This window comes from Amblyomma americanum, chromosome 4 (assembly GCF_052857255.1).
Source record: "Amblyomma americanum isolate KBUSLIRL-KWMA chromosome 4, ASM5285725v1, whole genome shotgun sequence".
Taxonomy (NCBI): domain Eukaryota; kingdom Metazoa; phylum Arthropoda; class Arachnida; order Ixodida; family Ixodidae; genus Amblyomma; species Amblyomma americanum.
In genome coordinates this window covers 66,514,539-66,542,392 of record NC_135500.1, presented here as the reverse complement: position 1 = coordinate 66,542,392, position 27,854 = coordinate 66,514,539, and the positions used below count along the sequence as shown (strand labels likewise).

At 46.1% G+C, this 27,854-nt stretch overlaps 1 protein-coding gene across 1 annotated transcript in view; it reads left to right on the top strand.

Annotated features, from left to right (window-relative positions):
- The window catches only part of LOC144129547 (4-pyridoxate dehydrogenase-like), a 65,712-nt gene extending 38,903 nt beyond the window's left edge, over positions 1-26,809 (top strand). The window contains exons 7-11 of the mRNA XM_077663694.1: positions 505-649; positions 15,235-15,392; positions 20,505-20,682; positions 22,231-22,450; positions 26,677-26,809. Coding sequence (XP_077519820.1) covers positions 505-649; positions 15,235-15,392; positions 20,505-20,682; positions 22,231-22,450; positions 26,677-26,809 — 834 coding nt within the window. The remainder of the gene's footprint in view (positions 1-504; positions 650-15,234; positions 15,393-20,504; positions 20,683-22,230; positions 22,451-26,676) is intronic.
- Positions 26,810-27,854: the final 1,045 nt, after the last annotated feature.

The following is a 27,854-nucleotide window of genomic DNA, read 5'->3' as shown; positions in this document are numbered from 1 at the left end:
CTCCACACGTCGAGCTCCGTTTACCAATCAGCACGCCTAGTTACTCTACGTAAAAAAACGCAAAGCGTTAGATGAACTTGTATAAATTGACGCAGAGAACAAATTGGTGTCGGTCTGTACTGGCGGATAAACGCGTTTTGTTTAAAAATAGGCCTACCTTTCTTGACAAAGCAACTTTTGCAAGTAAAGAAATGGAGAAAGTTCGTTTTCTCAATAATGTACTTGACGTCATGTCACTTTTCAACGGTCATCGTCACAGTCTTCCAAAAAATGATAAAAGAGTTCTCGACCTTAATTAAATGAGTTCCAATCTAGTTGCATGAAAAAATATGCTGTACTTTACTTTAAATTTTCTTATTTAAAACTAGTGCGTGTTTTGTTACCTGCAGGGCCATAGAGCTCATATCTATAGAAATAAGAATCGGACAAAGTGATTTTCAGTGCAGCTTGAAAATTCAAGTAAAAAATAACATAAACATACGCTTTCTCACATTTTTCTCTCAGATACCTGTCATAGCTGACTTACCCGTGGGTCAGCATTTGCAAGATCACATGACTGTCAACGGCGTGACTGCTACTGCCAAGGAAAACATTATCCTCAACTATTACGACCCGCTAATTATTCCTCAATACGCGTTTGCCCGAACAGGTAAGCTTTGCATTTGTAATTATGGAAAAGCCACTTTAACTCAACCTCTTTCTCGAAAGCCGTAAATTTCACTAAAAGAGTTTAGCTATAGTTGTAAAGATAAAGAAGTTTGCGGGAATATGGTGGCCGCAGCAGGCACAAGACAAGTTAACTGGAGAGCTATGGGGGAGGCCTCTGTCCTGTAGTGGCCGTAGTCAGGCTGGTGTTGATTATAGTCGTGCCTGCAAAGGAAAGGTCCTCAAGAAACGCTCTTTGCCATATATGAAATCGCGGACGCAAGAAGGGAATAGTTTGTAATAATGATCACGCTGCCCACTTGTTCTGTTCACAACTCTAGAAAGAGCAAGGTCTGAAAACAACTGATGGTTATTGCAGATACGCTGATGCTTTTATTGCTGGCTGACGTGTTTAGTTTAGGTAACATTTTTATATGTCATTGTCTGCTGAATGGGGAAAGTAATCTGAAATTATTTCTACTCAGAGGAAATATCAAGAGGCACAGAAAATTCTCAGTCACGTGGAGGTGCGCTTCCACGTTTGCGTGCACTGATGATCTTGTTAATATTGGTTACTTGTAACTTGAAATTTTTTCGTTCTTATGAGTGGAATGTTTACAGGTTTATGCTTAATGTACAGTTTGTCAAATTGTTTCTAACTGTGAATTTTCTTCTGACATGTCGCGAAGAGTTTGAGCCGAAAGTGTATTTTTCTAATTTTGGTGGTATTTGTTTCAAAATGGAGACAACCTACACCTAGGTTTTTGCAAATATTTCGAGATTTCTAATACCGAATCAAAAATACCTCCTATTAGTGTATTCGATCGAGTCAAATAGTGTTTGTTCAAAATTCGAAACAAATCGAAAATGTCTTCAAGGTTTAGAATACGACGCGAGTAGTTGGCGCGAAGTTCAAATAAGGTCAGCCCTATTTTTTTCCACTACTGTTCCAGAGACAGGAACCATGCCCGCCGCATTACCTTGCTGCCGTGATCGGCATGCGCGGAATGGAGGGTTCCGCTCCGTGGTGCGGCCCGTTCGCATGGAAGTGTGCATAATCCAATCCTCACAAATGGCCTCAGAGATTGGACGACGTGGCCGGGCCCAGGCAGGTTCAGAAAACCCGGCCTTAATGCCTGACTTCGGAGGCCATTCCTTACACGTAGCTCTCCCCCGTTTAATGCATTGAGGTGGGGCGCTTCTTATCTTCCGTTATCGACAGGAAAAGCTGCTTTTCCTATGCGCATAACCCGATAATGATAAATTTAATGCACTGATGTTGTGTAGCGACTCCCAAAAATTGAGATCAGTGTTGTGCATTTTATTGGGTACAGCTATAAGCGCAATGTGTTTCTCACGATTGCTCACTGAATATTGGCACCAGCAGCGAATATTCGTAAAAATATTCGATTCGTATTCAATTTGGTTTCTAGCTAGGCTTTTTGTATTGATTTGGTGGCAAAGCTGCTGCAATCGTATTCGATTCGGTTTAGAAAAAATGTACTATTCGCACAGTCCAACCCTAAACCGCGAGCACTCAATGCGACCGTGTCCAAAAATGCATCTACTAAACAAAAGAAAATTCCAGGACAAATTTTTGACGGAAAAACAAATATAACCACGCTAATCTCAAAAAGGGCAGAACCACAATAACTTTGGCCAGCGACTAAAAAAAATCACCTTTTCCATAGAGATATTGCGCACTAAATGAATATTCATAAGAATTAAAAGCCTGCTGCTGGTGTTGTAGCAGAGCGGTGTACTAGAATATTGCTGGTGTAGCAGAATCAACGCCTGTTATGATACGCGTTTTTATGCACACCGCTGATCCTTTCGGCTTTGGATATTTGTAATGATCGTAGAGTCAGTCGAGTTATTCTTGTCGACTTGAAAGTCCTGCACCCTTCGCAGGCTTTGCGCACAGTAAGTTTTTTCTTATTTCGAAGAGCTTTATCTTGGAAAAGTTAAAGGCCGCATAAGTAAAATAATGAAGTAAATTTGTGCGCATGTGGTGTCTCTTTCTTGTCTGTGTCCTTATTTGCGCAGCCGTTCATTTCATCATGCACCAACTCGCCCCTCAGGCGTTATTCTAAAACAATGCAACCTATGCAAACCGGTTTACTAAGCAATATAAACATTATTGACATATCTTTTACGGACCAACTTTATTGCGGAAAACCTCGAGCAAGCACATTCAAAGATAGAATTTTCACGACAGTTCGAAGGAACTTTTTGATGTTAATGTTTCACATCTCGTCTACTCCGTTTTATACTATCAGTTGTGTCAGCATCCATAACCATGCTTCCTGCTCCTGCATCCATAACATATCTTCCTGCTCTGCCGTTGTGTCACTCCAGGAGCATCGCGCAGACTTTGTTGCTAGCAGCAGGAGGTGCGGTGTGCACGATAAGGAAGGAAGGAAGGAAGGAAGGAAGGAAGGAAGGAAGGAAGGAAGGAAGGAAGGAAGGAAGGAAGGAAGGAAGGAAGGAAGGAAGGAAGGAAGGAAGGAAGGAAGGAAGGAAGGAAGGAAGGAAGGAAGGAAGGAAGGAAGGAAGGAAGGAAGGAAGGAAGGAAGGAAGGAAGGAAGGAAGGAAGGAAGGAAGGAAGGAAGGAAGGAAGGAAGGAAGGAAGGAAGGAAGGAAGGAAGGAAGGCCTCAGACGTTGCTGGCACATACCCACTACGGGGGAGTGGCCAAGACACAGGCGGTTAATTACTGGATACAGGAAAGTTTTGACGGGAAAAGGAGTGGTAATAGTATGTAGTCTGATAGATTGGTAGAGGGAAGGACAGGGGTCCTGTTAACTTGGAGATCGAAGACGGGACAATGGCTTAATATGCATAATAGTATACAATGCCTGTAATGTTCCAATGTCGATATCGTACTGACTGAAAGCGGGAAAAAGAAATTAGAATGGGAGCCGCTGCGTTTCTTGAAGAAAATTTTGCACAGCAGAGCGCACACTCCTGTCGCTTCGTCCAAGCAAAGAAGCGCCAATGGAAAGAACAACCGCGGAGGACACAGGCAAGCCCAGTTGATGAAATGGAATTTGCAAAAGACGCCTCCTCAAATGAGAGAAGCGGCGGCAGAACAGCAGGAAGTGATCTATTGTCTCAGGTTCGGCACAAAAAGGGCACAGTGGGGAAGCTGCCAGGCCAGATCTGTGAAGGTAGAAATTTAGAAGGGGTACCCGGCAACGCAAGCGCGTGAAAGAGACCTCTAGTCTGCGTGAGCGCCAGTCTTTGCTGCTCCAAGGATGCAGAAGATGCTGATATTCGGGAGATGATGTAAGAGCCGAGGCAGCAAATTCCTGAAATATTGTGTAGCTGCGAAACCTCACCGCAGCTGTATATGCACACGTTGGCAGGACAGCAACAAATGGGCCGCTGAGATAGGCTGTTGCTAAGGAACCTGCAACCTCATTTAAGTGAAAGCCCATGTGTCCTGGTACCCAAAGCAACCTTACCGAATTTAGATGGAGCGGAATCAGGAACTTAAAGAGGCGAGACTCAGTGGGTGAGGATAAGGAAGAGCAAATGGACAGAGAGTCTGTCATAACCACGACCTGGGAAACGGTAGTTTAATTTTCGTAAGGCTAAGATTACTGCTAATAATTCATCCAGAAAAATTGGAGTGAAGTCAGGAAAACGGAGAGAAAAAGACCAATTCAGTGAAGGCGAAAAAATTCCCACACCTGCCTTTTTGCGATCCTGCGAGGCATCGGTAGCAATAAGAACATGAGAGGGAAAGGACCTTAGGTGGTCCTGCAATAGACCCTGAAGAAGCGGGAAGGGCTGCAGCTTTGCATTCGATGGTAAAATGTCATCGAATTCAATCTGGACATGAGGAGTTGTTATATATTTGGCGGACATCTGTGAAATGAATATTTATGCGATCAAGGTGGGAATGCATGCACGTAACATATCTGCGGGGTATGAAAACGAGACCAGGCAGCACTAAAAAAGGCGGAAGGTTGACTAAGAAATATTATACTGGAAGCGTGAAGAGGTGACTCGCACAATGTTAAAAATGTTTGAACTGTTAAAAGGCGAAACCTAGCTGATAACGGTGCCATTCGCGCCTCAAGGTGCAGAACAGCATTGGCGACATATTTTGGAAGCCCCAGACAAAGGCGCAACGCCTCACGCTCCAAAAGTACAACAGGGCAAAGTTTATAGGCAGGAGCTCCTGAGAATAAAACACACCCGAACTCCAAAATTGGCTGGACGTACATTTTATAAATCATCAGAAGCGTATGCCTTCTCATGCCTGACCTAGCACTACAAAGCCTGCGCAGGATGCCAATGGCCCGAACTCCTTTTGCAGAACCTTGCCCAATGTGTGGCCGCCAGGATAGAGTAGAGTCGTATATTACTCCGAGATACTTCACCGTCTGAACTTGAGGCATTATGTTATTTCTATAGGCCAGGCAGATATTTACAGGAACAGAAACTGGAAATACTAGCAATGCGCAGTTCTTCACATTAAGGGACAGATGAATTCTTCCTAGCCAGTTGTCAAGAACATTGAGGTAATTTTGCAGGGTTCGATAAAGAGTATGAATGTCACCTGCTGATGCAAAAAATGCAATATCGTCGGCGTACACATAAGTTTTCACATTTTGAATGCATGGAATTGAGCTTAAGAAAAAATTAAAAAGAACAGGTGAGAGAACTGATCCTTGCGGAACACCTCTTGTCTGTGGAAATCTCCTTGAGGAAGCACCATTTGGGCAGCAGTAAAATTCTCTATTTTCCAAAAAAAAACAGAAATCCAGGCTACAAAATAGCTTGGGAAGTTGAGTTCCTGTAATCTTAGTAATAGATTCGAGTGCTCAACGCTGTCGTATGCTTCACTGACATCCAAGGTGACAAGCGCAGCAAACTGTTTTCTATTGCGAGCTAATTTAATACGACTCTCAAGGTCAGTATGAGCACACCAAATTGAACAACCCGGCCTGAAACCAATTTGACATGGATTCAATAGAGCATTTTCTGAAATGAATGACATGACACGGCTGAGAAGGACCCGTTCCACCAATTTCACTAGGTTCGATGTTAACGAAATAGGGCGTATATTGTCTAAAGTTAAGCCCTGCCCTTGCTTTTTAAGCAATGGAACTATTTCAGCAAGACGCCACTCATGCGGTATCCAAGGACCTTTAATAAAATGGTTAATTAGAGCCAACAGAATTGACAGGTCTGCAGGAGATTCATTGAACAAAATTTTGATCATAGATGAAGTGACCTTATCGGGGCCAGGAGCCGCTGGAGATAAGCGCAGAACAATTTGCGACAGCTCAGGCATAGAGACCTCAGTGAAATCACTTGAGGTGCATGTGAATATAGTAGGAAAAGGTAAAGCAGATGTAAAGCGAAGCTCTAAGCCACACGCAATATCCTCTAAGGCCTTTGCGATGTCAGCAGGGGACTGAACGAGGGATTCAATGTTGGCAGCCAGAGGAATCGCCTTGTTGCGCCTCATGAAATTAAACAAAGCTCGTTTATTTCCTGATTGTGAAAAGAAATCAGAATGATTTGTATTATACTCCTCCTTTGCACGGGCAACAGTGCGCCTAAATGTTGCTGCAACATACTTATAATCCAGCCAATTTTTTGGGCATTGATTGATGAGAAGTTTCTTCCAAGCTGCTTTCCGTCGTCTATATGGACGCGTGCGCTCCGCATTCCACCAATTGTTCGCGATTGCACCCTTTGTTTTCTTAACCAAAAATTCAGACTTTTGCCTTGCATGGTCCAGTACTGAATATAGATGTGCAGCCTTGCTTTCGGCACTTCTCTGAGCGCAAGTGTCTGAATTGATTTGGAGGGCTGATTTTAGCGTGTCTTTACAGCGACTGTAATTTATTAACGTGCGCTGATGTCGCTCATGAAGAGTTAATTTACACGCAAACTTGAAACTAATCGGTAGATGATCACTGTTTGTTGCACAGTCAACAGGCGCCCAAGACATAACAGAGACTCCTGGGGAGGAAAAAGTTAAATCCAAGGCAGAGCGGCATTGACTCCGAACAAACGTAGGCAATCCTGAATTGTTGCAGATAAAGTTGTTGCCAGAAGCCCAATCAAATAGTCTAGAACCAAAGCTGTCTGTTTTAAACCCCCACGTCACATGGTGCGAATTCAAGTCTCCAAGTAATAGAACCTGAGATCGGCTACTAGACATGAGTGAGTCAAGGGGCCGAGTGTCACGCACACAAGACGGGAAATATGCATTAGCTACCGTAAAGGGCTGTTGACTTGGGACACTGAGGTCAACCGCAAGGATTTCACATTCATTGTCCGCATATTGAAAATAAATGCATGCCCTAGCTGTGGCAAAACTTTGTAGATATGAGCACTAACAACCCTCTCCCTCGTGATGACCGTTCAAGCCGGAACGGACGGTAATCCTTGAGATGATAATTGAAATTTGAAGTTAGCCATGTTTCCTGTAAAGCAACTAAATCTGGTAGAAGCTGATTGCATAGACAATTTAAATCTATTGAAGCTGAGAATATAGATCGACAATTCCAATGGAGTACACTTAAGAACCCCATCTTGGCGGGAGTGCCGCAGCCGCGACTGCCTTTTCTAGAATCCTGGTCATAGCGATTTGACTTAAGTTACTTTTCTTTGTCTTTGACTGGGAGCAAGATGGAGCTGCAATATTCAGAGGAGACCCACTTCGTTTCTGGGCGCGGAGATCAGACTCCATATCCATACAACCCATAGAGGATGCGTCCATGACGCTGTTCGAAGGAGAGGCCTGGGAGGTCTTTTGTTGCTCACATTGTTTTTGGCCCTGTGGAGCGGAATCGATTACTACAGAAGGAGGGGTAGCTTCCGAGGCCAAAGAAGACAAGAGCGGAGCGGTGGACGCCTGCAGAAGATTGGTCATCTGAGCAGCTATGACCTGCGAAATGCACGTGGACACGGTTTCCATAATGCGATCCTTTGCATTTGCCACAGCTTTCTCAACTGCCGCTGTAATAGCCTGGGACCAACTAGAATCCATTATGGGTGGGCATTTGGCGGCCACACTACAGTAGCCTGAGGATCTCTCCTTGACTGCGGCAAAAGCCTCTCTCCACGTGCATCTGCGCTTGTCTATAAGCTCGAGCACCTGAACTTCTTGTGCTCGTGCAGGACAGTCGGGCGAATCAGCAGGGTGAGCACCGCTACACAAACAACATTTCTCTTGCTGTTCAAGACATTCCTCTCTGCAATGACGTTCCCCATGGGCACAGCAGCGTAAGGCCGATTTGCAGGCTTTGCCGCTGTGGCCAAATCGCCAGCAGTTTTGACACTGAAGGGGCCGAGAGTTAAAGGCATCTACTCGAAAAACCAATGGCCACACCTTAATCTCTGACGGGCAAAATATTCCTGCAAATGTGGCAATGATGGACTCCGTAGAAATTTTTACTCCGTCAACCATCCTGCTGCATCGACGGACAGCAATCACTCCTGCAGGCGAGAGGTTCTCAAGCGTTTCCACAGGGGTCAATCGAGAGTCGACCCCTCGGACCAAGCCCTTGGAACATGCTAGATGAGGCGCAATGAATGCGCTCACCGGGTGGTCGGCGAAGGTCGTATACTTTAGAAGGTCTTCAATACAGTCTTTATCCGGCGACCTGCACAAAATACCACCCCTGCCGAACTGCCGGACGTCGGTAATGTGCATAAAGTGCTTCGATGTGGACTGAAGAGCCGCCTGCACTGCCTCCGGGTTGTTCAGTCGGATAGCGCCTCCATCGGAAGGCACTAAAGCGACCGGAATGCTCGAAACACCGCTGCGGAAAAAGTGATCAATTGGGAACTGGTCTTGAGGAAGAGATGCCTACCAAGGGGAAAACCCCTGGCCAGAAGTAGACATTAAGCTCTCGTTCCGCGCCCAATCGCCCCAGAACAGGAGCAAGCAGGCACAGACAAAAAGAAGGAGAAATTTAGCAAGCTAGCGCAACACCGCCAGGTACTTAGCCACTGCCCCGCAGCCTGGGTAGCTGAGCCATGTCAACAGAAAGAGACATCCTGGAGGCGCAGAATTCGTCTTGAGACGAACAGAGAGACGAATCCTCGCGATAAGCACGGGACCAAGAATTCGGTCTTCTCCTTCTGTTGATGCCAGGAAAAATGAAAAGGAAAGTGCACAGGCCTGCACACTGGCTCAAGCTGAGCCACAATCGCTACCACGTGCAGAAAGTAGGAGAGTTTAAAGATAGGATAGAAAAGACGCGCGCTATAATGCCCCAGGCCGATCCCGGAGGCAGTGCAATACCGGGCCAACCGGTGGCGGAAGTGAAGCAACCTTCATGCACTCCACCACATTTCCAAAAATATGCTGGGTTCAAATGGGACCCGTATCAGACATTCTATAACCGAAATCGGCCCATGGGGCTTCTAATGCAGTCTAAGGAGTATACCACCGCCACTACTATTGCACCGCGAGGCGAGACACCCAGACATGATGTTAAACCTTTTCTAGCTTGTCTGATTGTGCGTTAACCTGTGTTTTCAGCCGCCCAAATGTGAATACTTGGTTTTGGGTTCTGGCGACGTTTTAGGCTATTGCGCCAATAAATAGGTTTAATAGAGTACCTCGTTCATATAATGAGGTGATAACAGCCCGTCCAGAAAATCCTGCCGGCCTTTCGTGTTCCCTGAAATTTAAAAATGCTTTTTGGGGAAAGGAAATGGCGCAGTACCTGTCTCATATATCGTTGGACGCCTGAACCGCGCAGTAAGGAAAGGGATAAAGGAAGGAGTGAAAGAAAGAGGTGCCGTAGTGGAGGGCTCCGGAATAATTTCGACCACCTGGGGATCTGTAACGTGCACTGACATCGCACGGCACACGGGCGCCGTTTTCGTTTCGCCTCCATCCAAACGCGGCCGCCGGGGTCGGGTTTGAAACAGGGAACTCCGGCTGAGTAGCCGAGCGCCTCAACCACTGAGCCACCTCGTTGCAGAAAACCAGTTTCTTCACATCTACAAATTGCGTCGAGCCTCGCAGAAGAGTTTCTTTAGACACGCTGTACCTGCAGGCAGTATTATGAAGCGTATATTTAATATTTATGAACAATCTGCTGTGTCCAGTTGGCGTTAAAACTGTAGGCTTCAGCAGTTTTGGTCGCAATAAACGCGAGACCACCAAAGCCCTTTAATGAACTCTTTTCGAAAAATGCGCCCACCTAGTTTTGTGCGCTTTCAATCGATGTTCGACGCTTTTATTGGCCCTACCGCGTCAAGTGGCTTAGCACGCTTCTTGTTTGTTTCTGTTCCTCCTCGCCCGCACTTCCAGACAATGCGAGCGGCGCATGCAACCGTTAATGCGACCGCTGCGGAGGCGGTCTGCTCATTCAGCACGGTGCAGTGAAGAACAAAGGTCGAAATATTAACAGTCATCAGCGGCGCTGGTGGTAGGGCCAATGTTCAGCCAATCGACACGTTGCGCAATTCCCTTCTGTAGTGGCAGGAGTAAAGGCAACTGGAGCCTCGCATCTTTGTCATGGCAGCGATATACAGTAGAAGAAAAAAAAAAACTTCGAGCGAGATTCTAACCACCGCCGTCGACAACAAAGCAGCTTCGCTTCCTGACAAGCCATTCAATATTTTTAGCGCAAACGGGACAGTACGCAGAAAGAAAGACAAACACGGGCGTCCTGTCGTGTTTTCGCTACAAAGATAATGCCTTGTTATGAAAACCAACTCGCCCAACATTCAACTATTTTTAAATATATTCGCTTCCTGTTGCCTCAGATCAGGAATAATTCATTCTTAAACGTCAATTCACCTCTAGGTACCGTGTTCAATCAAGCAGTTGAAACCAAAACTACCTGGAGCTTCCTACCCCTGGCGGCGCAGGAGGAGACAAGAGCAAACGGCGTTACTTTTAGATCATTGGGAGGCTTTAAAAACCAAATTCTGACTACTAGATACAGGCGCTTGTCTGATAACGTTCTTGCTCGTTCTCGATAAAGCCCAGTTGGGTCATGCACGCAACTTCCGGCTGCGACAGCGCGCCGAAACTGGTCCCTATACATGCAGGCGAGTTGCATAGAAAAGCGTAACAAGTTCGACTGAAAAATGGTTACTCCTCTCGCTGGGCTATATCCTACGGCGCTGCGATCGACATGCGAACCTCATCGCAGGTTTCCTATCTTTAAATACTTCGCAATCTATAAAAAAGTATATAATATTAAAGACGCCTTTATAACCGCCATGCTAAATCTCTCTTGTTCTGTGTTTCCTTTAACTTCGCACAATGTGTTCCTTTTTCAGTAAAAGATATGTCAGGAAATTTATTATTGTGTGATAGATATGCTTGCTTAGTATGCAATGCAAACTAACTGTGGTTGCCTTTAGTAAGACGAGCTTTTGAGCAAGTTGGTTCCTTAGCTTCGACATAACTTCAGCGCGAAAAAAGAAGAACGCAATGAAAGGAAAACACTCACGACACGAACAATCGCTTTTTGTTCCTTTTTTTTTGACAGATAAAGTCATGAAAAGTTCGCAAAACATTTTTCTTGTACCATGTTTTCGAAACGTTGGAAAAAAGAATAAGCTTTAGAAAGCAAACAAATGGATGAAGTCTACGATGTCAGTTATTGTTATCTTCAACATTTTCTGCATCTTCCGGCAGGTATTCACAAGTTATTCATAGCCAAATTCGAAAAAAAATAAAAAACAAAAATGCGTGTAAGCGTGGTAGTCGACCATTCTTGATCAAATATTTTCGTACATCTAGATCTGTGTGCGCAGAAAAGTACCTACTGATACCTTATTCTCTTTCAATACACATTCAAACGTTAAAAACATTGGTACTTCATACGGACCCGATGCAGTTTTTTCTCAAGTACATCAGACGGATCGCACTAATGCTTTTCAACTGAGGCGCTATTGCTATGCCGGACGGACCTGGTACATTTTTTTTTTTCCGAGTACAACGAACGGATCGATCAAGTGTGTTTTTAAGGTGTGTATCTGACATGCGTATCTGACATGCGTTTTTCAGAGCGCGGCCTTTTGATTTTCGCTGTCTCCTCGATTTTTGTTTTGTTGTCCTCTTTTGGATTACCATCTATGAGAATAGTTTTACTTTGTTCAACAGCGTTCCTTCACCTCGGCTACTTCGCTCGGCTATTGATCTAGCTTCGCTCGGCTACTGAGCCGGAGTTCCCGGGTTCGAACCCGACCGCGGCGGCTGCGTTTTTATGGAGGAAGAACGCTAAGGCGCCCGTGTGCTGTGCGATGTCAGTGCGCGTTAAAGACCCCCGGTGGACGAATTATTCCGGATCCCCCAACTACGGCCCCACCTTTCTTCCTTTCTTCTTTCACTCCCTCCTTTATCCCTTCCCTCACGGCGCGGTTCAGGTTTCCTCCGATATATGAGACAGATACTGCGCCATTTCCTTTCCCCAAATACCAAACCAAACCAATTACCCCCCAGAATGGGCCGATTCGAGTTCAGTTCGCATGCTTCAAGAGCGCCAGATATTAACTGCTTGTTCTGCTACGCGCATGATTGCAAACTCTATGTCCTTCATTCTCAATGCTTGCCGAACATGATTTGGTTGCGCCGTGTGAACTGCAAAATTACTCCTTGTTGTTTCCATGCAAACTTGGGGCACATGTGTTTTTCTGCAGTGTGCCGAAGTCCGCTCTTTGAAGTTTATTTATTTAATACGTACTGATTGCGTCACTTTGAAGCCATAACAGGAGCAGGTTGACTTAAAATTGAAACAGCACAAAAAGCAAGAAAACAGCAAAAAGCAGCTTGGTTATTGGCGCATAGTGACAATGTTGTTCCGAAGTTTCAAAGTATCTTGTCAACTGCAGCACAGATGTTTCAAGAGACATCTGGTTTGCAATTTCAGAAGGCAACAAATATCACTCTAGGGTCACGCTAGAAAAAAGAAAATTTGAATGTATCACCTTGGAATCTGTATTCATTTAGATGTTTTGCGTGCTTCTGGTGACGCGGGTTTTCGGCTCAAGCAAGCATCTAGTTTTACCACGTTTCCTGATGTCATTTCAGAACATGAAAAGAAAATTTAGCCGCAGCAATCTGTCCCTTGTGTGGGTAGTAGGGAGGCAGGCTGTTTACAGAAGCAGTCTGGGTGTCTGATGACGGCTATATTTATTGAAGATAAGTCTGACAGATTTACACGATGCACTGTCCAATCTTTGGATGTAGTCTCTGGTGTAGGGCAGCAAGCTAATTATACTGTATTCTATCACAGAAGGGAAAAGTGAAGCGTACGCCAGAAGTTTTGTTTCTGGCAAAGCAAGTCAAAGTGGACGTCTTATTGTGCAGAGAGCGGGATGTCCTACTTTGATAATTTGCCACGTGCTTGTTCCATCGTAAAAACGAGGCAATGATCATGGCAAGGTACTTGAACTGTTCTACTTTGACGAATTGGAGGGTTTCCCTGCGGCGAGCCTTTGTCCTCCAATCAAAGTTGACCGCATGCCGCATAGGTGCTCCAAATACATGTGTAGCTTGTAGAAATGGCTTAACTCGGGCCCTTCGGCTCACGATAAGCTCGAACGCGGCTGAAAGATTGAACTCCATGTGCGCGAACTTTCAGGCAGGGGACCAAACTGCCAACAGGGGCTTAAATTTCCTCGTCTCCCCCTTCCTCACCCCACCCCTCCAAAATTTCGCTTTTTTTTCGGTATGGCTCGTACCCGCTTCCGGCACTTCCAGGTTTTAGGCTGCTCCCCCGTTCATTGCGATGTAGCATGTCTTCACCTACGCAGGCACGCTAGCCGGGTCATCGCCGCTTAGTGACCGCAGTCCTGAATAAGTTCCACATGCTATTACATTTGCCATGTATGCGCAGCAGAACCTAAAAATATAAAATATGAACATTCTATGTGGCTCTAATAAAGAACTAGCATACCCTTTCAAACGCACTACGGGCGGGTGCCCTGCAGGGCGAGATATGTGTGTTCTGCCGGGTGCGGCCACTTGATCACCACCAGTTATGCGGCTGCGCTTCACAGGTCGTTCCACAATTGTCGCCGGCATAAATGCTGGCGACAGCCTGGTTAAATTATGAGCAGAACGAGGCGGCAGAATACGAGACTGTTTACTAAGCCGGAGGTCGAAGGCGTCAAGCCAATGAACACCTTTGCCGGCGTGCGACGCGTCGCCTGGCGCCGTCGCTTTCATGCGACCCAGTGCGAGCGTGCTCGCCGCACACAAGCGGGCGTGAAGACGGTGACCCGTGCCATTTTTGGGAGTGCTCGGAGTGTCTCACTTCCTTAAACACAGTCATGCACATTTATGATCCCGAATTATTCGTGCATTTCAGTGGTTCTTAAGCAAAGGTGTAACGTGACCAGCGTACGAGCTCGATGTTTATTCGTCGCCGCATCGATTTAGCGGCCGCTGGGGAGATGAGAATGGGTCAACTTCTCTTTGCAGTCCCTCCAAAGTCGCGAATGTGCCGTGCAAATTGCAAACCTTGCGCGGGGAAGAGCGTGCAGCCAGTAAGCACCACTGGCGCCATGACACGCATTACGCTGGATGCTACTTCAGCCATAGACATACTGACACTACACCGATGTCCGCCGAACCTTAGTGAGAACGAACTTGGTCTGTCGGACCCAGACACATCGTAAAATTTTAGGTAAATCGGCGATGCTGACCAGCTGCGAGCGGTTTCTTATTATCTAAAATCACTTCCTCAGGAGCAGTGGTGTCCTAGGCAGGTCCAAAATTTGCACTCGAAGACGCAGCTCCAAAAGGCCGTTCCCCTCAATACCAAGTTGATACAAGAATGAGCGCTAATTGTTGCCTAATTCCTACAGCACCTGAACGTATGCTTGAATGCAAGACCCTTCCATGAACATACAGTAACATGGATAAGGTAGGGAAATCAACGACTTGTCATGTCATATATAAGGTTATATAAATTACGTAACGAGTCGAGTCCCCCAATTTCCTTACTTTATACGTATATCATAAAAAGCCCTTCATTTCTCAACCCTTGCCTAAAAGTAACTTATAGAGTAACTCAGCTGTGGCAGTGGTCATGCTGTATATAGCATAACAGGGTTCTCGCAAAGCTGTTGCACTCATCGTCCTATAACGAGGGTGGTGCTAGTGAACTCTGTGAAGGTCTGGGTAAACGCAACTTATATGCCCCTTAAAGCAGAACATTCTTCAGCCGTCGCCATAGCTTAGTTGGTATAGCACCGTACTCGACGTACGGAGGGTGTTGCTTCGGATCCCACTGGCGGCATCTGGTTGATTTTTCTACTCTCTAATCAATTATCTTTTAGTCCTAAAATAAATACAGCATTAGTTTCTCATTCATTTACGCCCAAAGTTAATAAAATGTAAAGAAAATAATGTAATGTAATTAATGTAATGTAAGTAAATGTAATGTAAATAATGTAAAGTAAGTTCCTCTGTGCTTTTCACAGTTTCTGTGACATACTTTCGTCTCATGCACGAACATGAACAGTACATAGAGTTGAGTAGACATTGGCGATCCATAAAATGTCTTTAGTATGCGACGATAAAACTAATGACAAGTATTGCTAACTTTTCTTTCTCTGTTTCGCACGATGTTTAATACAGGCGTGCTGAGCCGTGCTTTTGGCGTCGAGTGCGTGGCTTTTGTCAGCACACCGGCGACTGATCCAGACTACCCCGACATTCAATTCCTGCTTTCAACACTCAACCCCACGACACCAGAAGCAGAGTACATCGCTCAACAGATTGGCATTTCGCAACAGGTGAGAGAGGCGCAAGCCGCTTTAAATGAGGCGTTACGGAGTGTTTGGGGTACTGAAAATATGAATTCCACATCTAACTCCCGCGTTACGCATTCAAGTCTCCAGCCTGGCGCTGTAAACCAGCCTGGCCACATTTATGGGTGGTACCTTCAGCTGTCGATGACGTTTCCTAAAGGATAGAGGCCTCTTGTGATAACAAAAAGGCGGCAGCGTTCAGATAATCGTGGCTGCAATCGTGTGTAGTGAAAGCACCCACGTGGCTAACGAGGTCGCGTACGTGAGCACCGCAAGGAGGCAGCGGTGCCTTGCTGGGAGCATCCATATTCTCCGGGTATTACGCAATAAACCCGCGTGAAACGGTTGTTGAACACTCGTTTTTTAGTGCTCTAGCACTAGGACTTCGACTCCGTGGAAAAGCCGTTGCCTGTTTGTCTTATGGACCCTCGCGACCTGTAAGACCCGATGGCAACACCTGCCATCGCAGGGCAGTTGCGCGTAGCTCAACCGCTGCACCACTGCCCCAGAAATGGTATCAGGACTCCGGGCCCAGTGGTCTATGAATTTAGAGAATGACCAACTCTACTGCGGTACAGTCTAGAATGATGCAACATGAGGCAAACTTACATCATGTTATATTTCAACAAAGGTAAGCTAGTTCAAATCAAGCAAAACCGTAGGAACTTAATATCATATTCATCAAAATCATCAGCCTGACAACGCCCACTGCAGGACAAAGGCCTTTCAATAGTTCTCCATTAATCCTGTCGTGTGCCAGCTGCGACCAACCTATCTCAGCATACTTCTTAGTCTTCTATCAAGGTAAACCATGAAAAACGAGGGCTAACCATGATAGCGCACGGAAATTCTTGATTCGCCCCAAGCTAAACAGCCTGACATTTTTTTTTTTTGTGCCCACCGGGGCTCGCGAAAGGATTATCGAGAGTAGTGCACTCCTAGAACTAGCGTAGAGGATCCTGCAAGGCTGCAGTCCTATGCGAAATTGGACGTGTTTCTCAGGATTCTATGTCATGATGTAAACAGACTGCTGCTGAATATTTAGCGTTCTAAGTTTTATCGGATGTTTCGCGAAACGCATCGGATATAGGGCGTCCAATTTCACAGGAAGCAGTTAGTGCGTGCAGACTAGAAGTGATTATACTGAAGGCAAGTGCGGGCACGCTTCTACAGGTTAGGCAGAATGTGAAGTCATAAGTGGGGTCGACGTGTTGAGAAGGACCATAGAGACGGTGCCAGTCGCACCGTAGAGTGCGTTGCAACCGCCAGGCTAAAGCAGCCACAAGCGTCGCTTCATCGCTCCGAGACTTGAAATGAATAACCTCCTCTCCAGGGCAGTGTGGCTTCACCTTAATTACACCAGTAGCTTGTTTCGCCTCTCCAGCTCCGTGATGTCGCACCGAGTAGGTACATCGCAGAGAAAATGGCGCAGTCATGGAAGAGAAAGTTTTATGAATACAAAGTGCTCTCGTCAGCTGGGGGCATTTTAGCGGAACGCTTTCGCTATACCTATATGCTAGTTTTCGTATGTTGTTTTTGGGTAAAGAAAGATTTATAATATGGTGACTGACCCAAGCCTATTTTGGAGTTATAACTACAAACTGGGATCTTATAAGATCCCAGTTTTTTTATTAGAATTTAGCCGATAATAGCGCATAACATGTGCCAGTTTGTGAAGATGCTTTTGCCGCCAATAAAAGTTCCTCATGTAATACCGGACCAAGCAAAAATTCAGCTTAACTTTCCAGTTCTTAAATAAAAAAGAAGAGTTGACTATTGGGCTAATTGGTTTTCAGTCATTATATTCATCTCATTTAGCTCCAAACACACACCAGACAAAAGAAAGAAACTCACAGAACGAAACACGAGCGCTGCTCGCGACTGATTTATTAAAGGAAAGATCAAAGCATATATATGTTCGCTGACCTGCGCAGACGGCACCTTACAAGCATTCTTGGAAATTAACACACAGCAATCTAACAGATGAGGTGTGAAAAAAAATGATCTCCCTATTGTAGAGAGCAAGGGAAGTATCACTGACACAATCCTGTCCCGCTTTTCTGATGAAATAAGCTTCCAACGTTTCCCGACCGGTTTTTTGCCCTCTTCTGCCTAGGATTCATACGCAACACAAACGCTGTGTACAATCGGTGCAGTGGTAAACAAGGTGCGTGCGTTAGTTATCAGAAAGATCTTCTGCGTGCTCCATGAGCCGCTCGTTCACACATCGTCCCGTGTGGCCGATGTACGATTTACCGCACGACAGGGGGATCTCCGACACGACGTTGGTGTAACAGTTGACAAAACGCTTTTCATGCTGCTGTTTAGAGCACTGCTTTCGATTCTCGCAAAGGATGCGACTGCTCAGCTGAGAAAGCTTCTTGGGGGCTGAAATAACAGACGGAGCCGCCGCGGTGGCAGTGTGGTTATGGCGCTCGGCTGCTGACCCAAAAGACGCGGGTTCGATCCCGGCCGCGGCGGTCGAATTTTGATGGAGGCGAAATTCTAGAGGCCCGTGTACTGTGCGATGTCAGTGCGCGTTCAAGAACCCCAGGTGGTCGAAATTTCCGGAGCCCTTCACTACGGCGTCTCTCATAGCCTGAGTCGCTTTGGGACGTTAAACACCCATAAACCATAAACCAAAGACAGTCGGCACGTTGAATCGATTAGACACCTTCTTGAAGTTGTGCGAGAACTTGTGCATGTATTGAACCACTTCCGGCCTCTTTTTTCCATCCGCGGTAATCGCATGCGTTCATGCCAATGCCGGCTTTTATTTTCCTCAAAAACGTTTCAGCCGCAGCCACCGCGACCTGCCCAAGGAAGCGAGCTGAAAACAGCCTCTCAAAAAAATGACCAAATTTTTTTGGACAGACGATCTCTGAAGCGCGGATTCCCAGCAGGCTGCTGTTGTACCTCTTTTTACTCTTTTCGAATGGGCTGAGTGGTAAGAGAAGAGCTCATTTTTGTGCGCTTAGCCGTTGGGTCTCACTGTTTGTTTGTGGCCGCTTTTGCGGCAGGCTGCAGTTCAACTAGTAGTGAGAGGCTGTGCGGGAAGAGCACCCTGGGTCGCAACTCAACCCGAGTCCCACCAATGGCAGCGCTTGCCCCAAAGAAGGGCAGGGGCGCATCGCTTGACCGGTGCTCCACTGCGCCAAAATTGGTAGGAAGACTCCCAGGTATCTATTGGTGAATTTCAATCGCAAGCCCGGAGCGGTCTGCACGCTCTGTGACAGAGCGCAGGCCTGAATCCGGCGCCGAGCTCTTTGCGACCTGAAATTGCGATTGGAGTGCACTTGCTCTGGCCGCAGCATGTAGGTTTCGCTCGCGAACTGCTGGAGAAAGTACCCGTCGTTCCTTGCGGTTGCCCGCGCTTTTCGCGCGATTCACTCCTGAGTCCATAGCGGCGGGCGCAGCTGATCGTCTGCTACGGAGCGCGGAGAGGAGCCGGCGCGGCGGACGCGAAAAGCCCCGGAAATGGAGGGCGCCGCTGAAACAGAACGTCACGCAAATATCCGGTCGACTCCGCCGATTTCGGCGGAGCAGTCCGAACTGCTCCACAGAGAGATCTCGGCTCGGCAACCACTCCCTGAGAACGATTGGAAGACGCGATCCGTGGCTCAGATCTGCGTTTGGAATACAGTTGCTCCGAGAAGAGCAGAAAACGGTGCTCCCGAAGTGCTCCAACTCTGCGATTGGAAGTCACCATATGGATGGGGTGATAGACCAATTCCACGTATATCGACGTTAACCCACAATCGTTCTCCAAACAACTGCCATCAGTGAGCACTGGATCTGAGCACCGGAACCGAAGGAAAAGCTGACCTCCTAGAGCGCCTCATTCGCATTTAGCGTAACTACGCAAATCGACCACCATTTCTTTTTTTTTTGCACGACAGAAATACGCCCAGCACACGTACCTTTGAATGAATTGTATACGTAAATCTAAAAACTGTAGCTTTCCTTCATCGGGAAGATCATTAGTAAAATTTAGTTTTTACTTTGTGCGCTCTTTAGTGCATCCTCTTTCGCATAGGAGCACTGCTTATTCAAAACAATTAGGAAGTTGTCCACATAGCGAAACACTATAAGAATTTTGTCACCGTCAAAAAATATTGCTCGCAAAACATTGGAGGCTAATTTCATCAGAAAAGCGATAGAAGATTATGTCACTGGCACTTCCCTTGCTCTCTACGAAGGGGAGATAAATTTGCTCTCACACCTCATCTGTTAACTTCCTCTGTGCGCATTTCCAAGATCCCTCGTAAGGTGGTGGTTGAGCATGTCAGCCAAAATATATGTTCCCTTGAATTAATCCTTTCCTTTCCTCCTCCTTCCTCGAATAAATCAGTTGTGGGAAGCACCCGTGTTTCGTTCTGTGTGGCCCTTTCTTTTTTCTGCTGTGTGTTTTGTGCTAAATGAGGTGAATATAATGAAATAAAATAAAGCCACCAATAGTGCCCTTTGCATCGCAGCTTAGATTCTTTCTGTACCACCACTCTTCCTTGCCTCAAGGAATCAAAAATGCATTTTAGGTTCGATGAAAATCTATTCGAACTGGCCTTAGATGCCCTTGCGCCATAAAAAGCGAGCATCATCAAAATCCATTCGTAACAGAACGCACAAGACTGCTTTCTTGAATTGCAGCCTCCCTGAAATGGTCACGTGAGTTTTATGACGTTCCCTATAAACTCCGCTTGGAAATAACAGCTGACCACATAGTCAAATTTCATGTAGTGATATTTCCCACGGCAAACAATCTACCTCGTGCACGGTAAAAACGATTCGGGCTTGTAGAAATAATATTTCTAAATTTTTAAATGAAGAGATTTTTTGGAAGTCGCATTGATGAATTGAAAGTGCCAATCGGAGTTTGTATATAACGGTGCCAAAGTTTCGTGCAGTAGGAATAACTCCTGTTACCTCTGCTGGTTATTCCAAATTTTAACTCTAGTTTCTGTCCTCGGACGCGTAAGCTTAATAACTGCCATGCAAAAAGTGATGACCACGTTTAGTAGCGGCAGAAAATTCAACGAAGCAGTCAACTACCTCTTTGAGATGTCGCTTTGATTTGGATAACCTGTTCATCGTTTGCAGATGCTGGACGGCTACTACAAGCAGAAAAGGGGCCAATACGCCTTCCAGATTGTGCCAATTCTCCTTCGGCCCAAGTCTGAAGGGTTCATCAAACTTCGAAGCACTAACCCCACGGAGTACCCAATTATAGATCCTAAATTTCTTTCCAACCAAGAGGATGTGAACGTCCTCGCTGGAGGTGAGAAACACAACAGTCACATGGCGATGTGCTTATCGTCAGTTGTGCCGCCCAGCTAAAATCGAACAATTCTCTCTGCTTACCTGACGGCCGATCGGGTTCACATTTAGCGCATAAATGGCACAAGGCTGCCAGCTTTGATGCGTTTTGCGTTTGGGTGAGATACTTAAAAAACGTTAGAGACCTCTGTGGCTGCACGCATTGGAGGAATGCGGAAGCATTGACGCCTCCATGACACTCGTCGCCTCTCTTGGTCCCTCTTTGAGTCCATTTAGGCTTGCTTCTAATTAATTACAAATTAATCTATGTCAAACTTTTTGTTCGATTATTTGTCACTCATCAAACACAATTCAATCCATTTCAACCTTTATTTTCACTTCTTTGCCTATTTTTTCACTATTTTGCCGTCCACGGCTGTGTTCCCGTCCAAGTACTATATCGACGTCCACGCTATTTCTATGTTTTTTTATTTATTGCCTCTAATAATTAACTAATCATCCTACTGACAGCAATTTTTTGCGCATCATCCTCACATCGTCCTCTATCGAACACAGTCATTAGTTTGATTCTAACTATTCTGCGGCGTCACAATCGCTACGGACTCGTTTTGGTGGCAAGCTTTGGTGACACGACTCCGCCGACATAGCCTAGAAATGCTTGCGCATTAATAAGAGCTTCCGCAGCAAAAGCACCTGTACCACCATCTCGCGCCCACTGCAAGAGCGAACCCATCGACGCTGGAACGCTCGTTCCTGCTTTAGGCGTGAGATGGCGCTACATGTACCATTTCTGCGAAAGCTCGATTGGGTTAGTTTTTGCCGCAGGCGATGAGTATTTAATGAAATAGTATTTAATGAAATATTCTTGCCGAATGAGGTAAGTACCCTGTGAAAACGAAGTAGAAAACAATAATAACCGCCAAATTTTACACTCATGTAAAAATTAAAGCGTTGCGTCTCTGGGGGACCCAACGCTCATTATGGACACGCTGAGAATATCAGGTGGTGCGAAAGTCTTCTTATTGGTAATTCTCTCTTAAAGCGTTACTTAAAGGATCTGCATTCAACCATCATTTTTGGTTAACCCAGGCAACGCAAAGACGACCTGAGTATGACAACAGGATATCCGCGACAAGATGTTCAGACGTCCTCAGGCTGTCTGTAACTGGTCATCAAGCAGTCCAACTGGGATCCATTTGTCCATCTGTTGCGCATACTCATGATGCCTTGAGGATCATGTTCGGGGACGTTTTCGGTACGCCTTTAGGGTTTGTGTCAAGAGCTTTTTTTTTTTCACGTGAGTGCCGTATTGCAAGCTAATGTATGAGAAGGTAACCATAATATGCAAAAAGAACGGGTTTACCAAGGGCCGTAGAGAGTATCTCCCTGAACTTCAATGCTCCTGCCTGAATAGAAAATGATGATAAATCAATATATATTGGGCCCGAAAGAAATTGGTGCTATGTATACGGTTCAACCTTGAATTTTGTGGTGTTCAAATTAAATGCGGTGCTCGACGAGGATCTGAGGAGGAGTTCATCCGTTGCAGGCGCTCGCATAGCCGTTGAGACTTTCAGGACTGAAGCCATGAAGAAGGCCAACGTGACACTATTCGACATCCCCGTTCCGGGCTGCGAGACGGCGGGCGCACTGTGGAGCGACGAGTACCTCCGCTGTCTTGTGCACCAGACGGGGTCCAGCGGATGGCACCCCTGCTGCACCGCACCAATGGGCACGCACGCGGCGGCTGTCCTCGACGCCAGGCTCAGGTGAGCAGCGTAGATGCCTCCTTCCTCGCTATTGGCTAGAAACACAAGCCGAAGCACCAGTCTAAGCTGAAAGAGACACTCGAAAAGCAGGTGCACTGACTTTCTAAGTCCTGCACGAATCGCTTTAGGCAGGAATGTGTGCGCAAGCTCTGTCAATTTCATCGTGTTGTGTCCGTCTTATGACGGTGCATACGCGGTTTGAAGTATCCACCGCAATGCCTATGCTGACCAAATCAGCGTCTGCGAGGGATGAGCGTTCATATATAATGAAGGTAAAGTGAGCGTGTCCACGGCAGTGGTCTGCAAAATATGGCGGCTTAAAGACAAGGGAACGAACCTAGACAGAAGAATCTATAAGTAAAATTGGTATATATTGAAAGTAACTCAAATTTATACTTGAAAGAGGCGTGAATTCGATGACAGAGATTGTTAAGCTTAAGAAAAGGGTGTATATAAAATCAATAAATTCTGATCATGGCGGCAGCCGCAACCTTCCCGTTGCAAAGCGGACTCTCCTACTTCACAGACATCTATCCATTGTCAGCCGTATTCCGTTAGAATGCTGTAATATCCCTCCAATATCAACTCCACCAATACCAGTATTACTGAGTCCCTAGACTTCAGGAATAACGAAAGTAACCTCATCTTCTCCAAGCAGACGTCAGTAAAGAACAGTACGAAAATCGATGGCTTAAAAGCGGGTAAAGTAACCTAACCACAAGTTTTTAGGACTCCCGCTCGAAATATCCTAAATAGCATCGAAATTCGTATACAAAAGAAAAGTGAGTTCCGTGATAGTTCTTGCTACTATCAAAAAAAATATTTAAAATAAAAAAACTGCATAAAATCCTGGGCCTGTTGGTGTACCCACACCCCGCTTCAGAGAGGACGCTGCAGCCATCGATTAATCCATTATTCTGGAATAAAAATTGCGGGATAATTAAACTCCGCCTTAGGGGTACGACTGGATAGCGTTAAAGGGTCCCTCCAGTGCCTTGGTGTGCGCTTTGCATATCATATGGTTTGCAGACGGTTTTGAGCGCATTCGTTTTCCTCTCCTCAGAGGCACTATGTAATGGCAGTGGAATGACGTCACGACACTGTGGACCAATAAGAAATTGTGCAATGACGTCCTTATTGTTGTACTGCATGATCGTTACGGCGCGTTCAAATTACCCGCGCGACGTCGTGTGGTTGTGACGCCACGACCATATAGACGAAACCCGCCATCATTATGGAATGAGGGACCGCATGGATCCCGAATTATTCTGAACACAGTACCTACAGAGGGTTGTTAAGGTGGAAGTGAAAACCACAGAGTCTACCTCAAGTGTGTGGCCCCGATTAGAGTGCATATTCCTGGGCGTTATTGTGCTGCAAGCGTTATTCCGGTGCTGTTTCAGCGTTCTGAACATTCCTACTTTTCTAATGCGGTAAGCGGCCATGCGTTTGGTTCCATATCTTGTAGAATACTTATTTTGTGCCCTATGTAAAGCCATTTTTGGATGTGTTTGCTTGAAACACGAGCTCATTTGAAAACGCGAGTTAAGGTGTTTTTTTTCGCGTGTATTTCAAAGCATATTTTTTATTAGTAAACTCAGATTTTGTGTTTAGGCACTGATTATTACATAATAAAAGGCACAAAATTTATATATTTTAATGTTGATGATGATGATTATGGATTTTTATGGCGCAAGGGCAGCTATGGCCAAAGAGCGCCATGTCACAAGGTATTTTTCTTTTTCTCAAGGTGGGGTCAAAGACCCATTTCCCAAGTATTTCACCCTAAATAAGCCGAGCACCAGACCAGGGGAAAGCTTGTACCCATTGTATCACCGGTGGGTACCCGGCGGCACTGGGGATCGAACCCCGCACCTCCCGCATACGAGGCGGATGCTCAACCACTTGGCCACCGCTGCGGTTATATTTTAATGTGGCGACAGCTGTATGTGGTGTACAGCCGTCGTCGTCGTCGTTGGCCTCCTCTTTGCTATGTCCATATCGCTCACCCCGCGCATGTTTCCCTCGGTCGCCTGTGTCGCCGGACGTCCCTTGCTTGTTATGAAAGGAGTGAAAATCGTGAGCAACAGTGCATGGCGCGCAGTGGCACGCGCGACGCACGGCGATCCTACGCACACTCCATGACTCGTTACGTCACCTGGCTGCAACACTCCTATCAAAGGGCATTCACTAGAGATTATTCGTAGTGCTAATGCAGGTCTGCCGGTAGAAACTTCACATAGTATAATAAACGCTCCGCCCGACACAACTTTCGTAGCTCCCCAGCTCGCGGCGTTCCCGCCGCCGCGTTCTCGTGAGAAAGCAAAAAACCAGCACGAAGAAAGACTCTTCAGGCGCCGCGTCCAGAGCAGATGCAGACCTTGAAGAGGAAAAAACAGACACAAAGAAATGGTGATAGAACATGGCAGAAAGCCCTAATCCTAACGAGGGGAGTCGGGGGGGGGGGGGGGGGGAATTATCGCCGCCATGCCGCGACATGTTTGAAAACAAAGGCGCCTTTCCTCCCCCTGCCGCAAAGGTGAAAGACGGAACGGGCAGGCACCAACTTTGTGATACGGTCGCATTTCGATGGAGGCGAATGCTATAGGTCCGCGCGCTTTACGATGTCAGTGTGCGCATTAAGGATCTGCAGGTCGTCGTAATCATCCGCAGTCCTCCACGACGGTGTCCCTTCATAGCATGAGTTGCTTTGGACGTTAAACACCATAAACAATCAAACAAACCAAATATTTCCGCATCTCGTTCGCAAAATTCACTCACTAATCGAGAGGGTTGCGACGTCATCAGGTTGTGACTGTGAGAACTATAAACTTTGAGTACCTTCCTTTGGAGTGTCATAGGGGGTATACTATTCCTACCCACTTATTCACATTATTCCACCCACTAATCTACACTAATCGGCCTTAACCCACCGAAGAGTCCCCACTATAGTCCACCTGAATCTGCTTTCTGGTGTGGACATATTTCCAGATCTTTGGCGCTCTGGGAATTACAGAGACCGGCACTTAGGCGCCCGTTCGTGGATTTCGCGTCGCAGTCGTCGTCAACTGGCAGGTGACGTTTCGCTCTCCCACTGCCTTCCACGGCGAAAGCGGTGGAAAGGGCGACCGGAGGGTGGCTGCCACGGGAACATAACGGAGGGTGGCTAGCAGCGTACACGCCACCTGACAGTGGTGGTAGGTGGCGTGGGAAAAGCTGCGCTCAAATTTCCCCTCTACCGACTATCGTTATCGTCCGCATTTTTTTTAAGGTGCGCTAACATCCAAATGCTCTCATATTTCTTTAAGAATGTGTTTAAAGGGCTATAGACACCAAATACTTGCCTGCGTGTTTTCTTTTTTTAAACGGCGCGCTAGACGTTGATATGAGCAGAGCACCACGTGGTATCCGCCTACGACCGCTAAATAATTTATAATTGACTTGCTTCTTGAAGCAGTTTCGGCTTCGGTTTCATAAACCGAACGATGGCTGTGATGAGTAGTTGATGTTTAGGTCACGTGACACATTTAAAAGTAATAATATAAAGGCTTATGTTTTGCTTTAAAGCATTACAGCACCTAAACCATTCTGCTTCAATAGCTAGAACGACAACAAACGACGTATCAGCAGATGCTGATTTTTGTTGGCTCACGTGACCTAACATCAACTACGCGTCACAGGGATCGGTTGGCTGATGAAACCGAAAGAAAATGAAAGAAGAAATTCAACAGTATGTTATTTACAGGTTCAAGGCGAAAACCATGCGGTGGTTCTTGTATTCAAATATCTAACACATCAGTTAAAAGAAGAAAACACGCAGTAAAATTGACGGACTTTTAAGAAGGCCCCCAAATTCTTTTCTTTGTAGGCTTTGAAAGTACATCGCTTGCTTCATGCAACTTCTCGTGTTGTCGCAGTCCCCGCGAGAGCCCCGTAATAGTTGCAGCGCTTACATTTTCACAATGACGCTATGCACCACACAGATCGAAACCACTCATGGACAAGCTAGCCGCAATAAATGCGGAAAATGTGTTAGTCAGCTCAAGACAGTCCATGCTATCAAAATACACAGGACCAGAAAGTTTGTCGGACCACGTGTTCCTACGATATCTTTTTTTACAGCTTTCTTTTTAGAGCTACCATTTTTTTGTTTACTGATACACGTTACTTGTAAGGCAAGCCGCTGTGAGGGGGTTTTGATATTTTCTGCTTGGTTCATTTTGCAGGGTTCGTAACGTCAACCACCTTCGTGTCGCGGACGCCTCTGCCATGCCGGCTGAGTTGTCAGGCAACCTGAACATTCCTATGATGATGCTAGGAACCAAGGCGGCCGTCATAATAAAAGAAGACAACCCGTGAATGCATGACAAGATGCTTTACATATTGATTTATTGCGCTGACAACCGCAGCAATTGTTGCCATCATCAATCTTTTCTGCCCCTTCTGTACCGCTCTATATTCTTATGTGAACAGTTGTGAATTCTTCCATCTATTCCGATCCCCACCACACACACCACGAAAAGTATCTAGGTGCCACTGTTACAATCTACTGTTAATTGCCATAACGGAATATCATAAACGGCGGCGAAGCCCGCCTACTAATCGCCGTTCTCCATTGGGAATCAGATGTCTTCCATAGCCAGGTGGAATAATCATAATAATAATAATAATTGGTTTTGGGGAAAAGGAAATGGCGCAGTATCTGTCTCATATATCGTTGAACACCTCAACAGCGCTGTAATGGAAAGGATAAAGGAGGGAGTGAAAGAAGAAAGGAAGAAAGAGGTGCCGTAGTGAAGGGCTCCGAAAAAATCTAGACCACCTGGGGATCTTTACCTGTAGCTTACTGTACGCAAAACAAACTTCGAAGGCGCATGCCAGCTTTTGTGTTGCTAATGCATGCATGTGCCTTAGCCGATGTTTTCTAAACGTTGCCGCGGGAGAGACTTTTGCCACTCAAAGGCGTACGGCATTTCTAGGCGTGGCGGGGCACGTCAAGGCGCGATCTGAGGCTTTTTTGCCTCGACCCTCATCATCTCTAGAAGGGAAATGAAAGCAGTTGAATTTAATTGTTTTTTTTTTCGGAAAACAAGGATGTTTTTGTCGTTTCTACACTCGCATATTATTTCCTGGTTTTAAAGATCGGTGAATGGAGCTCTTGCCACCTCATCTCGGATCTCATTCTTCTTTGCTTTCCAGTCGTCGTGTTGTGGCTGTTATAAAAACTACAAGTTAAATATGAAATTTGACAAAACCGTCTGTTGTGCAACCATAATCTCAGAATTTTGGGCACAGATGTTTTCGCAGCAGGGCATGAAAATGTCGCGACAGCGATTGCTTTTTGGGTCAGTGTTTACACCCTCCCTGCTAACGTTACGGCCTATCCACGTAGCAGCTCCTCGTA